Raw genomic sequence first — 14,984 nt, forward strand, 5'->3', positions numbered from 1 at the left:
CTTTAATTACTAAATTTAAAATGTATAAGTTGCCCTTTAGACTGGTTGAATGAGTGGCCATTTTCAAACTTTAATTGTCTTACTGACCATTTATTCATTATTTATTTATACTTTTTAGAATAGTTCAGAGGAATATACTTGATAAAAGACACGATGATAACATCAGTCCTTGTACATGTAGTTTGCAGCTTGTAATATTAACTAGTATATCTTTAGTATCAGTTTCTTTCACTTCCAAATTGTTGCCTAACAGAAGCACTAAAAACTATGCTGTGTTACATAGATGTTTATTCATGAAAGATGTTTGTGGGAGTTTAATCACAGGCACTGTAATATCAGCAACCATGATATTGGTATCATCTGTCTTCAGCTCATTATCAATCAAGGGTCCCAGTCGGCTATGAGAGGCCAATGCAGGGTTGTGTCCCTTGGGCAAGGCTCAGTGTAATGGCTCATTTTGAACAGACCGTACCTAGTCTGTTGTTTCTAACAATACACCCCATGATTATTGTCAGATATGAAATACACAAAATGTGTTTGAGATCATCATGCTGAGTGGCATGATTCAGCTTGGTTGCTCATATTACTGTTGACATCAGTTTCATGGTGGTCACTCACTCAATAAAGATGTCTTTGCTGCGAGAGTTTACTAGATCCTTAAAAATTTGGAGACTACAGAGTCTTTAATTTGTAAATGTCATATGGTACTTTAAAAATGCGTGATCCATAAAAATGCAAAATCCATAAAGTCTATGGACATGTCAGATCTATTCCATTGTTCTTGTAAAAGGCTGGACCACAGCACAGACCTCATAGTCGTTTTACAATCAGATACACACTCGCATACAAATCATTTGTGATATCGAAATGCTATTAACTTATTTCGAATCAAGCAAAGACGTATATTCATTCAACTGTACTAAGGGCATAGATAGGATGACGACCCCTTGTGCTTCTGTCGTGAAAAGCAGAACTGGATTCTGTCTCATCATAATAATATCCTAGCGCATAGAAAGACGCGAACCATTTTCACAAGACGCTTTCCGTGATTTCAACCAATGAAACTACGACATACTTTTGCTTCCAGTCACTTCCGGTGTCACCAGACGAAAATCGACTATCTTGAAATGATAACAATTTGTAAGTAATTATTACTCAGCGGGCAGTGTTTTGTGGATGACCGCTGATGTATGTACAAATGTACAAAATTAATTTATTGAGTAAACTGTTGTTTCGTGTGCATATTCTGCGTAGAAGGGACACACAGACAGACAAACATTGACATGTGCACGTCTCGAAAACATGTCAGATTAAGATCCAGCTGATCATGAACCATGATGAGGCAAATTTGTGAAATTACATACCCATTTTTTACCATTAATTGACACCAAAGAAAACTTCCTGCAAAATACCCAACGCTTCTCTACTGGGAAGGGGTGCTAATTATATTTACTGTAGAATAACTCCCGTTTCTTAGTCAAAATTTGGGTCCTAAATTGTTGCCACCAGCGGTAAAACGATAGGCTCTCGACTCTGATACATTGCTTATAATTATGACCTAAATATGTAACATATGAGATATATAGTTTGATCATATTTATAAGTATATCAATACCGAGCGCCTATGTGTGAAACATGGAGTCTATGAATGGTGTCTTAATGTAAATATTTGGTTGTCTGAGTTACCCTACTGTGTTTTGATCACGGGAAACTAAACCAGTACTTTCAACATCTGTAGTTGGAGTTGTCACTTGTGAAATGACTAAAGACCTCCCTGAAACTAATTGTTACAGGCTCAATTACATTGTTGGCTACAACTGAATTGAATTTATGCCAAAGCTCCACTACATGTATGCCATTTCAGTGGTCCTTGCATCACTGTGCGTCCCTCAAGAAATGCAGATTTTTCTCAGCTTCCTTTCTACACCTTTGGATATACAGTACTCCGAGCAGCATTGCATCTGGACAGTGTAATTGCGTAATTTACTCAGTTTCAGTTAACAAAATGCAATTTTAATTTTTGATGCACCACATGTCACGCAAAATTAATATTATGTACACAGTTTTGTACTAATGAAGTATGAACTTTGTAGTTATTATCTCCAGGAAATTATGGTTAAATTTAGTATCGAATATTTGAAATGAAAGACAAACAAATTAAGGAAAAACCCAATGCTGGAAATATATACAACCTTAATACATACAACTCTGTGGATACCCGCATTTGAAAAGTTGATGAGTTGCATAATCCACATTTGGTAATTCTTAGATACTACACTGCAGGACACACTTAGGCATCAAGTAAAGACTGCAATTGATACCACACTAGTTAGGTAGCAATGCATGGTAATGTCAGACCTTTTTGAAATTTCTGAAGCGTAGATATTACAGAGCACATTCTCAAAAGAGCGGTAGATACAGCTCTTTTTCACTAACAACTTGAAATGCTGATTTCATTTCTGAGAAAATAATAGGTCATGTATCCTGAGTTTTATGCAACACAGAAATGTGCATCCAATACAAGCAAATAAATAGAATGGATGCAGAAACATAAAAATGGATGAATGTTGCATCCATTGTGATGCACAATAATATTCTGTTCAGACTTTGTGTCAAGAAATGTTAAGTTCATGTAATTAAACCTGAACATACCAACTACATTATGCCTAATGCCTGATTCCAAACTTTGATAAAGCTTTTCGAAAGACTGTGAGTAAGGTGATAAAAATTCTAAAAAGTCAGTTTGAAAATGCAGTCCTGAAATTTTAAGATTACACATAATGCAGATTCTGACAGTGATACCTTTCTGTGTGAACTATGCAGATTCTGATACCTTTCTGTGTGAACGTACAGTAACAAATTATATTGGAAAAAGCCAAATTCAAATTATGTATTTGAAATATAGCGTGATAAAAAAACCCACATGCGAAATTGGATCGGTATTCAGACGATTCACTAACGATTAACACCCCATCAATGAGCTGCACAGTGATTAGGTTCATGCGGCTTGAACTGAGAAGGCAGCTCGTAAAAACATGGCAAGTGTTGCAAAGAAGGATTATCACTGTGGTCAGAGTTGATGAAAAAGAGATGTTTCTTGTATTACAAGCATCTTGGATCTACAGGAATGAAAATACACACTGGCCCCGTTCTTAGTTGCGTATTGGCAAACCAAGTTTTCAAGAGAGTGCAGCATTAGAAATACTAATTTCATTGTGAAAAATTGCTCAGGTTGAAAACTGAAATGTTTTGATACATGTCTCTAAACAGAGAAAAGCATGTTGATTGTGGTAAGCAGTCTCTGTCACAGACAAAACTCATTCTATCGATCTGCTAATGGCAATATGCAATATACAGCTTCAATCATTGACAGCATGTAGTTTGAACTTAACACATATCAGGCTACACACCATAAACAAAATACATTGATTTATGGCTACTGCACCTGGGTCTGTCTCTGTGACATTCTGTTACACAGAAAGGCAGGTGTGATACTTGTGCACATGACATGTTGCAAACCAACTGCATCCATATTTCTCAGATGACAGGATCGGAGGGGAGCCGGTGTGAAACCCAGATTGTGAGTTTTAAGTCCTCCTTTGTACTTGGATGAACAACAATACTAGGATGAACAACAGTTTCCAACCACACAGAAGTTCACCATCTCAGTATTTGTTGATTAGATTGAACGCAATTGCAGACAATGTATTTACAAAAAACAACATCTCTATATACATTCTATACCTCCTCCTATTTTATATGATGCGACATTTCGGTATGGATTTTTACACCGTGTCACTGTTTCTTGACAGTGGTACATGAATTCAAGCTGAAATTTTTATCATATACAATAAAAAATGTTTTTTAATTATGTTTGTTGGCTGCCATTGATCTGCCACTTCTTCCATGATGTTAAGTCCGTAAACTGTTTGATTTGCATGGCCTTGCATTAAGTGTATGGGTCCAAGAACGTGCAGAAAACGCAATGAATTTTTCCAAGTGAACTAATACCTCCATGGTACTCATGAGGTCAATGTAGTGCACTGATATAGTGATTATCCACTAGACAGGAGGAGGGGCTGTGATTCTGGTATGCTGGAACCGGGATGCAGACACAAGGAGTAAGAGAAGAGCAGCATCTCCGTGTAGAATTGGAAATAACTCCAGGTGAGAATTTTCTTGTTCCAGAATGGTTTTCATTACCTTGTGGAAAGTTCTAGTTTGAATGGTACCCTGGTGTTTATGTTGCCCAGAATCAATCATTTCCAGTCCACAGAGATATGGTTTAATTGTCTGATGTCATATTTCAGGTAAAGTGGAAAGGGAAGCTGTTTTCCCAGTTGACTACTTCACAGAGACAGTAGTCACATCTGATGATACAACTGTTATTCCCACTGTTGTATCCACTGAAGACCCTTCTGTTGCTATAGCAATAGAGTCCAATGAATCACCGGTATCACCAGATCCTGGTGTTGTGACATCCGTGAGCCTTCCTGCTGTACCCAGTGGGGCTGTTGACAAGTATGTGTCAACAGCAACCTTGTCATCGGAGGCGTTGGCTGGAGGTGCTGATGCAGTAGAAGGCAAAGTTGTAGAGGTCAAGGTCATTCCAGTTGAGATGCTTTATGATGGAACTCTTTGGTCTCAGTTTGATTTCACCAAATCTGGGTAAGAATAGTGAGAGAATTTTGGGCAGTTTGTTTTGTAAATGACCATACTTATGGTTTGTCACTTGCATTGGTAAAAAATTCATAAGCCATGAGGGCGGTGGGATGTTGCATTGGTTTGCTTATTGCACTGAAGACCTGAGAGTTTGGTACCTCCTGAACTCTTGGCACAAATCAGGAGAGTGCCTGGATTCTCCACCAGGAGCACAGCAATTCTGACAATCTGGGTAATGCATAAGGCTGCAGTTTTGGAGAGCCTTCATATTCTCTGAAAAGATATTTGTGGGTTCGACTAAGCAGCGTCTCCTGGGAGATGTCCCATTTGCTATCTGGGAGGCATGTAGAGGGGGCAAGGGCTGACTCTGCCACGATCACCCGAACCCTCTCTGCTGCATCTTTGTCTTTAATATGTAAAAAATAATATTTTTGAAAGTGCTGTGTCCATCCACAAGGTGCATGCTTACTCAATACAGGAAATATGGTAATAATATATGTTTGTGATAATGTTGTAGAGATGAAGAGATGTTTGTTAGTGAGAATGACGTCTCCCCACTGACTCTATCTGATGGTGTGTCTGATGTGGCCCGACAAGTGGAGGTGACTACCAAGTCAGACAGCATGTGTCTGTCCATCAGGGACATCACTAAGAGAGAGAAAGATCGGATTAAGAAGCGAGAACTCCGAGCTAATCCTGTCTTCAGGTAACAATGGTGTTATTGCAGGGGCAGGGGCAGGGGCAGGGGCAGGGTTTTACCCAAGGTCAACATTCACTGCATAGTATTGACCCATCTAGATGCTTCAAACCAGGAGTCTCGTGAAGATCTGAGTTAGAATTAATCTTCAGTAACCCATACTTGTTTTAAGAGGCAACTAAGAGGGTCAGGTGGTCAGGCTTACTGTCGTGGTTGACACATATCGTAACCCAGTTGGATAGATCGATGCTCATGCTGTTGGTCATTGGATTATCTGGTCTAGATTTGATTATTTACAGACTGCCGCCATATAGCTGGAATATTGCTGAGTGCGGTGTAAACTCAGTGACTCATGCCAGTAGCAACTGAATTCTGTATAGACCTGTGGCCTATTATCATGCTGAATAAATATTGAGTGAATACAAAGTACAAAACAGCTGGTCAGTGCAAATAGGGGGTGCGCAGCATTGACAATAAGACAAGTCTACGTATATGCAAGCGAAGCGAGCAACGGTTTGAAACGTACTTCCCTCGCTTCAGATCGAAAAATATTTTTCTTGTCAAAATAGAATATCAAAGGTACACTCCCATTTTCTCAGTTTGTTGTGCCCTCAGATTTCCTACCCCATATTTAATAATTACTCATGTAAAATATGCTTTATTCAACATTTTAAGCGCCACTTGTATTCAGATTGTTCTTCGCCTCCATTGCCCCTGACAGCTTCTGGTTGAACTGAGTGATGAAACAAGAATAAGCAGAAATTAAGAAGAATTACCATGTTTCTTATTTTTTTGCTTACCTTACTATAGGTCTATAGCATAATACCTCAAGCTTCACCCTGGCATCAGGTGTGGACAGCGCAAGGGCTATCAGAGTTGATCCGGAGTTGATGATTCCGCCACATCCTATGGTGGCTGACGCCATATCCTGCTTGAACGAGGACTTTGCCAAGTTGTCTTAAATTCCACAAGTAGGGCACCCAGGTGGAAGAAGCAGGACTAAAAAGTTCACAGTCTTGATTTTGCGGATTCTGGGGCAGTGTTCAGATGAGGCCATTAATGAGAATATCCTCCAACTCCACATATAAAGTACAGGATTCCAAAATGCAAGCGATTGATACAGAGCTACGGAGTATCGTGAAGCTGGTCTCGGCGCTAGCGTCAGCAATGTCAGTGGCGGCTGTTGATTTGACTGAAGTTAACGAGTCCGGGTGTGAGCATTTGTTGTTGTTATTCCTCTGGCAAGGCAAGGCGCTTCATGACCTGTGACGACGGTCATGCATCGGATAGCCTTTTAGATGCATGTTCGTGGCAGGAGGAGTTCAAGGGGCGTCTTATAAGAACTCCCTTTTCCTTAGAGGCCCTCTTTGGAAATGCTATCCTGGAGGTTTATAGGGAGCAAGAGGAGCTAACTAACACAGAGATGTCGTCAGCATTTGAGGCCCTATCTTCTGCCATTTGTGACAGCGCTGGAGGGGGGAATCTGTCAGATCCGCCTTTACCAGAGGTCGTGGCCAGGGCAACGTGGCAGCTGATCGTCGCAAGCCTTCAGGCGCAACCAGGGACGCCCCAATCAACCCCGGCAGAGGGAAGGGGAAGCGCCACTATTCAAGATATTGAGGGTGTTACCCATCATGACTGGGACCTCTCGCCCCCAGCTGTGCCAGTTTTCCCTACACCGGTCGGCGGGAGACTGGGCATCTTTTGGAGGAACTGCTCCATTCTCGAAGATCCTTACGTTATCAGAATCATAAAGAAGGGCTACAAACTACCAGTCATACATCCTCCACCACTGATATCTCAGCCGTCGGCGAGGGTGTATTCAGAGTCGCAGCGCCAGTTGCTGGCAGACAACATCGAGGTGTTGCTAGGGAAGTGTGCCATCGAGAAAGTGTTGGACCCACACCTCTCACCAGGGTTCTACTCACCAATCTTCCGACAAGTTATGCATGATCCACAACATGGCAGCGTTCAACGATTGTTATTTGATGGAGCCTCCTCACTCCAAGATAGTGTTTCTGGAACAGCTGCGCCTCAAGTCCTGGGAACGTGACTGTGCAGTCTCGACATACAGGATGCCTATCTGCACGTCCCCATCTACCTGGCTCACAGGAAGTTTCTGAAGTTTGTGTTTGACGATCCACAATAGCAGTGGCATGTCCTGCTGTTTGGCATTTCCACGTCCTTGTGGCTATTTACCAGAATCTTCATCTCAGGCAGATAGAGTTCGACCCATACATAGACGATTGCCTTCTCAACCAGTTCGAACCTCAGTTGCTATGCAGACATCTACATTTTGCCATCCGTCTCCTGGAGCAGTTAGGGTGGATAATCAACCGGGAAACATCGCAGTTGCATCCCACGCAGGAATTGGTGTTTATCGGGGGCTTGTTCCAGATACAGTACAACCAGGTTTGGATCCCTCTCGACTGGTGGGAGGTTTGTAGCGAAGGGACTGTCAGAGCCGTTGCTTCTTGGGGAGTGGCAGTCTCTGTTGGGCCTACTGACGTTGGCACGGGACTTAACATGCAGAGAACGCCTGATGCTACGACCGTTACCGTTATGCTACCTCCTCCCATACATACAGGCAGACGATGTTACTGTTGCTTCCAGTACATCTGCACCAATACCTGCAGTGGTGGACGATTGAAGCAGGGTGGCACATCAACAATGTCGAGCTAGAGGCAGTGATTCTAGCTGTAGACCACAGGGCACCACTACTACGTCACTCCATCCATTCAGACAACGCGACTGTGGTATGGCTGATTTTGAGACAGGGCACAACCAGGTCCAAGTCCCTACTGGATCAGATGTTCAGCTTGGCCAGCGTTCTAGACGCAAACAGCATAGAGCTCGTCATATCCCAATGCTCAGCTTCCAATGTGCGTGTCTCCGATACCAGATCCGGCAGCTTGGGCGGTCGATGCTCAGTCGATGTCATGGGAAGGAAAAGACATGTGTGCCTGTCCGGTGCGGGCCCTCAGATTATATATCGGGAAGTCCTCTCCTCGTCGGAGAACTAGAGAGTGTTTGTTTCTGCCCTTTTCCATGACTACTATAGGGGAAGTCACCAGGAACACAGTAGCCTTATGGTTGAGGCAGACCATCCTGACGGCTTATGACACACAGAATCTTCTGCACTCGTCTAACAACCCACACGAGATTCGAGCGCTAGCATCAACAATGGCTCTGCACAGAAACTGTACAGTCCCAACATTATGGCTGGATGCTTCTGTCTGTCCTCTACGGTGTTTGCTAGCCATTACTTGCGGGACTTAGAGGTGGAAGATGTGGAGGGGCTGCAGTGTTTCGGACCAATGCTGGTTGCACAGCAACTCATGCGTCCGCCTGACCTATAACGTACCATCTTACTTACCTTGGTCTATAGGGGTCTTGTACTTACGTGAGATTATGTACTGTGCCCCTTCGGTGGTTAGTACGTGACTTACTACTCTGATTCGGGTTCCAGTTGACCTTCTCAAGAGATTGTTGCGGCAGACCGGTGAACAGTGTTTGTGAATCAGTAGTGGTCCGGCTGCCCCGAGCCATATGTGGGATGATAAACGTTTGACAGTCCTCAGGAGTCCTGTACCACTGTCCTGTCTGTTGCATCCATATGCTATAGACCTATGGTAAGATAAGTAAAAAATTTGTTAAAATCCTTCCCTTACCATATACTCCTCCCCACTACAGACTCTTTGGACCGAGAAGTAAAAGTGAAGTTCTCGTGGAGTCTGCACGCATGCGCAGTGGGGAGATCCAGATACTTACGTATCATTACAGTGGTTGAATTCGAGGTAGCCATTCAAGATTGAATAGCAATGCAACGCTGTCAGATCTCCTACCAAGCGAAGCTTGAAGTAATATGCTATAGACCTATGGTAAGGTAAGTATTTGAATATCTAAAATATTTAGATTTTAGCAAAATTTTATCATGAACCTATTGGAGTTTATTTGTCTTTTTTGTCGTCGCTATTGTTAGAATTTCCGTAACATTCATTCCACATAAAAGCACTTCTGGCGTAATGGGAAGCAGGGGAGGGAACTGTAAGTATTCCATATGGAATAATACCCGTCTGTTCCTTCACTCTGTTGAGCTGGAAGGGGGAATGGAGGCGAAGAACTATCTGATATACCACAAGCTGCGTTTAAAATGTTGAATAAAACATATTTCACATGAGTAATTGTTCAACATGGGGTTGGAATGTGAGAGCACAACCCAGTGAAGAACTGGGTGTATACCTTAGATGATGGTGATATTTATTTTGACATGAAAAATGTTTTTCGAACCGAAGTGAGGAAAGTATGTTGCCAACCTATGCTCTCTTCGCTCTCATGTAAGAAAACTGGTCATTTTCTCTATGTTGCACAACCCATTTGCGTTACAGGTTGCCTGTGTCAAAATGTATGCTCCAATGCAATAATTTTATGAAATATATCTTCCAGTTTGACATGTATGATTATTTAAGTAAGAGGGAACTACTACTTTCAGAGCTATCCGTAAGGCATACATGTCCAGTACCACTGCAGTATTAATGCACTGTCAAGTTAGAATGGAATTTCACACCATATGTGAAAAGCACAAGATGTTGCCATTCTCTTCCCACAGAGGTTACTGAAGTCATACCTTCTTATGTAACCTCTCTTCTAATATGGCACTTCAATGCTGCATGTGTTCATTCACAAAGCCTCGGTAATTCCTATATGCTTCAGGAGAACTTTCACCTCTTCCCCTGCGTGATGTGCAAACGTCTCTTCTAGACTGCACTCGGTCATGTAGTGGTGAATCAAAAGTGTCTCCATCGTTAACAACGGACAAGCTAGCCATTAAATATCTAATATCTTGTGTGTCACTTCATCATAAGTCTTCAGCTGAGGAGGGATATTTGTGGTCCCACTTTCTATTGCTAGTTTCTGATTTTCAGTTAAACATGAAATGATGAATCTATCCTTTGCATATTGATCAACTAACTCTATGGCGGCCACCATATTGGATCTAAGTTGATGTAACACATGTTCTGATTGGATAGAAAGAAGGGAGATATTCAATTTTTTTTGCCGCCTGGGCATTTTATGAGAACCAAGAAATACGGCCGTATCAGAACAGAGGTTATGGCTGAAGATATGACTTGAGTAACATTTGTGGGAAGAGAATGATGTTGATACATGCAGAAACCAAAGTGTTTGAGCTACCAATCAGTGAACTCAAAGAGCTTATCGTTAGCTTCTAAAAACTTATGTTCTTATTGCTTTTGATGTCATTGGACAAATATACTGTGTGGTAGATTTTAAAAAATATTGACAGAATAAAGCTATAGATCCACACACAATAGCCATGTAAAGTTGAACATCACCCCTAACACACAGAAAAATACAATGTGTTCAGAAATAGGGCAAGATCCAAAGGCGATACACAGAAATGGCAAATGTAGTTTGATGTTTAAAGTGAGTAGACTATTGTAAGAAACTCTGCATTTCAGCTTGTAGGTTCAACTTAGGGAGTAGAATTTGAGAACATGTACCTGAAGTAAAGTGAATCCAATATCACCACATCACTAAAAGGCCCATGTGTTCACAGGTAATAGTGTGTGTATACTAAGGTTGTTACGATTTACTCATATTTTCAGTGAATCGAACGGTAGCCCTTCATGAATTCAGTTCACTATTTGCAGTCACCATAACCGAATATGAATGAATATTTATCATTTTATGCTTTTTTAAGAGAGTGTGTTTTACTTGAATCTTACTGTCCTTTTCCAAAGATATGCAAGAACGTCACAGACGCACATGGTACTGTCAGCTGTTACCTATTACATGCCCAATATGAGTGTCATGAGATCACTGGTTGTCAGGTTGACACTGTCAATATGAGACTTCCTTGTGCGTAGTCACTTCACTACAGTAGTTTATTTCTGAATAATTACTTGTATTCATATCCGAGTATTTGTGATCTGTATCATGTTCACTACATAGTGTATTCGTAGTGAATACATACAGCACTCTGTTGTCAAAATAAATGCAGTTGTAGGTACTGAAGATTACTGTTGGTCAATTTATGTTTCCAAGGCATGTTTTTTTATAATTTAATAAGCATGTTTTATGTGTAATAATGTGAATCAATCTTGAGAAAAACATATTGTGTATTATATTAACCATAGGGTGCACCGATGAACCCTTTCAGTCTAACATTCAGATAATAACAGTCATGATATTGTTTTCATTATTCAGGGAGAAAGAAAAAGTTAAAGCCAAGGAACGAATGCAGAACCGTAGACAAGATCCAGTTTACCGTGAACAGGAACGACAGAGAGATAGAGAAAGGCGACAGTTGGCCAGGAGGAGAAACATACCTGTTAGAGAGCGAGAACGTGAGAGGGACAAAGAATACAAGAAAAATTTCCGTTATGGACACAGAATTCATAAATCAGATGAAACATCGACAGACACCGACAAAACATTGGATTCTCTCCCTTGTCATGTGTACATGAACACTCAGTATACAAGTATACCCAGCTGATACAGGGATAGAGATTAGAGAGTGTGATAGGCACACTAGTGCTTCAGATAGGTCAGGTTTACAGCTGTACAAAAGGTCTTACTTGCTATAGAGATTATAATCCTCTGACGGCCAGTGCATTCATTGTTGTGGTTCTATTCTTTGTTTGGCTTATACTTGACATCCCTCTCATCCTCAATATCTCCAGGGTAAATGTTAGGATAAATCTCCACTATACACAGGATGCATCTAAGGCCGATAATTTTATGACCTCCTGAAAATGCATCCAGGGTACAGTGGAGATTTATTGGAGCGTATATAATCCCTGGAGATATCGAGAATGCATACCTGTCTGACACCAAATATACACTCTTCCTGCTTCTCTGTGGGTGTCCCATCTTGAAAGAACTTTGATGACATGGTGCCATGTTTGCCCTGATATTTTTTGTATGTTTGGAACATTTGAATGTAATATTCACTAACTGTTGTATATGGTTTAACACCATACTTTTGTATACTGACAACAGACAGTGTGCAGTGTGTATGTAACAGGTGAATACTAGCCACTGAAATCATCATAATTTCTTCGCACAGATAAGATCTTCTTTTGCAATACTATCTCTATCATAATCTGATCATTGTGTAAAAGGCTGATATAATGTTACTTTGAATAACGGAGACTATTATTCCATTAGGTCTAACTGCATTTAACATCACTGTTAAAAAAATCATGTAATGGTCAGCAAAAGTGGGTGACAGTATGTTCTTTTGCCTGGTCACTCAAGGTAGTGTTTTTACTATGGGATATTATACATGATAACAGGTATAGCATGATGCTGATATTGGAAGAGATGCATTGAAGTTTGTGATCAAAGTATGGTAGAATTGGGTCTTTGGTGTTTAGATGGATTTTCAATTAAAACATTAACATAGAGATACCTGATTGGTGGTGGTGTCTCAGTATGTTAAGCTTCTAAGCTTATTTGGCAAAAAGATCCTCAAAGATGAATGATACAAAATGGCAATTATGTAGAACATAGTAAGTGTGCAAGTGCAATTATTCTTGCACCAGGTAGCTGATTGAACTCAGGAAATGTGGAGACATGTTACAGGAAGTGCGGAAGATACATGTGCTGTATGTACTGCGTACTTGGTACATATAGTTTGATTTTTCTCATTGTACATATTGCCAAGTAGTAGGCCCAGCAACCCACCGTGCAGTCTGACTCATATATGAACCATGGTCCATTGATCATAGGTTTGAATCCCAGATTGTACCTGAGTGTGACCTTGTGACCATACCAGTACTTGTTGGATTCACTGACGTGATAGACATCTAAGACCTGCGTCATATTTCATCCATCTGTGAACTTGCAGGCTGGGATATACTGGTAGCTGAAATACAGTTCGGACCAACTCACTCACTGTCTGGTTGAAACACTGGAACTTTTGTGTACCTTTACATCCCTCCTTTTCCTTATATGGTGGGGGATACTGTGTTTCATGGATCATGGTCAGAACCCAAATCAGAATAAGTCATATTGTTTATTACCTTGTGTATCTTGCTTTGTTGGTGAATGAATGTTGTTTAAGTTGGCAGTATTTATTGCTGCATTATCGCCCATTGAAACTGATCCAGTCTGGTCCAGACAAACCAATGACTGATAATATGAACTCAGACCATGCCATGTGTGTGAAAGGAGACTCAATCAGCTAGGTGGCTAGGTGGATACCTGAGGTATGTGGGTTCCTTTCAGCCAGAGATTTCCTAAGACTTCCTTGACTTCTAATTTCAAGGTTATCACCATGATATGAGGATCCAGATTCGAATAGTTTACCAACAATCTGCTCCTTCACTGCTTGTTATTGAAGACAATGAAACAAGATATGGTAGTCAGTCTCTGGACTTGATGATTGTGTGTCATCAGTATGGACCTGGTAACAAAACTGCATACAAGCATTTTAAGTACCAGGTATTACTTATTCCTTTGGACAGAAAAGCATAATCTAGCCAACAATTTATGTGTTCTGATGACTATCTTCATCCCCTGGTGAGTAGTTTAACAGCAACAGTAGGTTGTTAAGTTCATCGGTTCTGTTCATCTACACATCTGTAGTAGAAGACCAATGTTGAAGATACTTGTTTAAACTGAGAGACATGGCTTGGAAATGTTTTTTCATCAACTGAAGAGGTATTGTGGGAATGTATGCTTGTGTAAAGTCACTCTCAAGAATCCAGTCACATGATGGTAGATACCAAATATTACTGGAGACTATTATGAGCAATTCATGACATCTGGTTATGATGGCCATGACCTTGACCTTTGATTCAAGTGACACCTGCAACCACTGTATGTTTGTGTGGGCGTATTCTAACATAGAATCCCAACAGAGTACAGTATAGAAAGTATGGTCTAAGTTCATGTACATATGAAGTATCACACTCAGCCTGTATGTAAGTCGACTAGAAGCCAGAGTGAATTCAGGGTTGTATATGTTTATCAGGACAGCATGTTTCAATATCTACAAATAGTGAAAGCAGTGTCTCACCTTGCCACACCAACCAGCTTATTTGCATACAAGAATCACAAAAGAGTTAATTTGTCCTTTCAAAATGTTAATGCACATGATCTTAATGATGAATGGCATGAACACTGCAGAAAGCTAGGCATGGTTTCTATAGTCTTGCCATTTCTGTGTGTAATATTTAAATAGTGTTGTGATGAAGTATCATCAAAGAGTGTCAGTAGCAAAGATGAAATCTCGGGTAGTACTTTTGGGATAGAGCTTTTCACAAGCTGTTTAGGTGTAGTATCTGCTTATCTTAGTGCCATTCATATAGTTATGTGATAAGCATGTTTTGTTTTATCTTTTTTTTCAGTTTATTAGTACACACAGAGTATTTGATCAAGAGATTGAATTATCTACTAATATTTATTTTATGCAAATATTTGTTATTTCATTGTGTCTGTAAGAATGAAATTGTGTTAATGATTCATGTGAAGATGGGTCCTGAATAAAACCTGTCCTCAGACCAAGTGTTGGTTCAAGTTATGAGTTAATCAGCTGTCTGTGGCAATAACTGTTGAAACTACTTGACAAGGATTGTTGTGTCATGTCAAATAGTTC

At 40.6% G+C, this 14,984-nt stretch overlaps 1 protein-coding gene across 4 annotated transcripts; it reads left to right on the forward strand.

The window, feature by feature from the left end:
* Positions 1-1,057: 1,057 nt before the first annotated feature.
* LOC137277655 (uncharacterized) lies at positions 1,058-14,893 on the forward strand. 4 transcript variants are annotated; one of them, XM_067809496.1, is made up of 6 exons: positions 1,117-1,140; positions 3,542-3,580; positions 4,067-4,167; positions 4,311-4,668; positions 5,180-5,368; positions 11,588-14,893. In XM_067809496.1, the coding sequence occupies exons 3-6, from the start codon at positions 4,107-4,109 to the stop codon at positions 11,874-11,876; spliced, it is 897 nt and encodes a 298-aa protein (XP_067665597.1). In that variant the 5' UTR covers positions 1,117-1,140; positions 3,542-3,580; positions 4,067-4,106; the 3' UTR covers positions 11,877-14,893. The 4 variants fall into 4 exon arrangements, with proteins under 4 accessions (XP_067665595.1, XP_067665596.1, XP_067665597.1 ...); XM_067809494.1 differs by lacking the exon at positions 3,542-3,580 and having other exon boundaries at positions 1,058-1,140; XM_067809495.1 differs by lacking the exon at positions 3,542-3,580 and having other exon boundaries at positions 1,108-1,144.
* Positions 14,894-14,984: the final 91 nt, after the last annotated feature.

The sequence above is a fragment of the Haliotis asinina genome, chromosome 3, assembly GCF_037392515.1.
Source record: "Haliotis asinina isolate JCU_RB_2024 chromosome 3, JCU_Hal_asi_v2, whole genome shotgun sequence".
Lineage (NCBI taxonomy): Eukaryota > Metazoa > Mollusca > Gastropoda > Lepetellida > Haliotidae > Haliotis > Haliotis asinina.

Bases quoted from the DNA above. Each gene is read 5' to 3' on its own strand.
- LOC137277655 (XM_067809494.1), top strand. From the start codon at position 4,107: ATGCAGACACAAGGAGTAAGAGAAGAGCAGCATCTCCGTGTAGAATTG. The intron at 4,669-5,179 runs GTAAGAATAGTG...ATAATGTTGTAG, and splicing joins TTTGATTTCACCAAATCTGG to AGATGAAGAGATGTTTGTTA. The intron at 5,369-11,587 runs GTAACAATGGTG...TTCATTATTCAG, and splicing joins CGAGCTAATCCTGTCTTCAG to GGAGAAAGAAAAAGTTAAAG.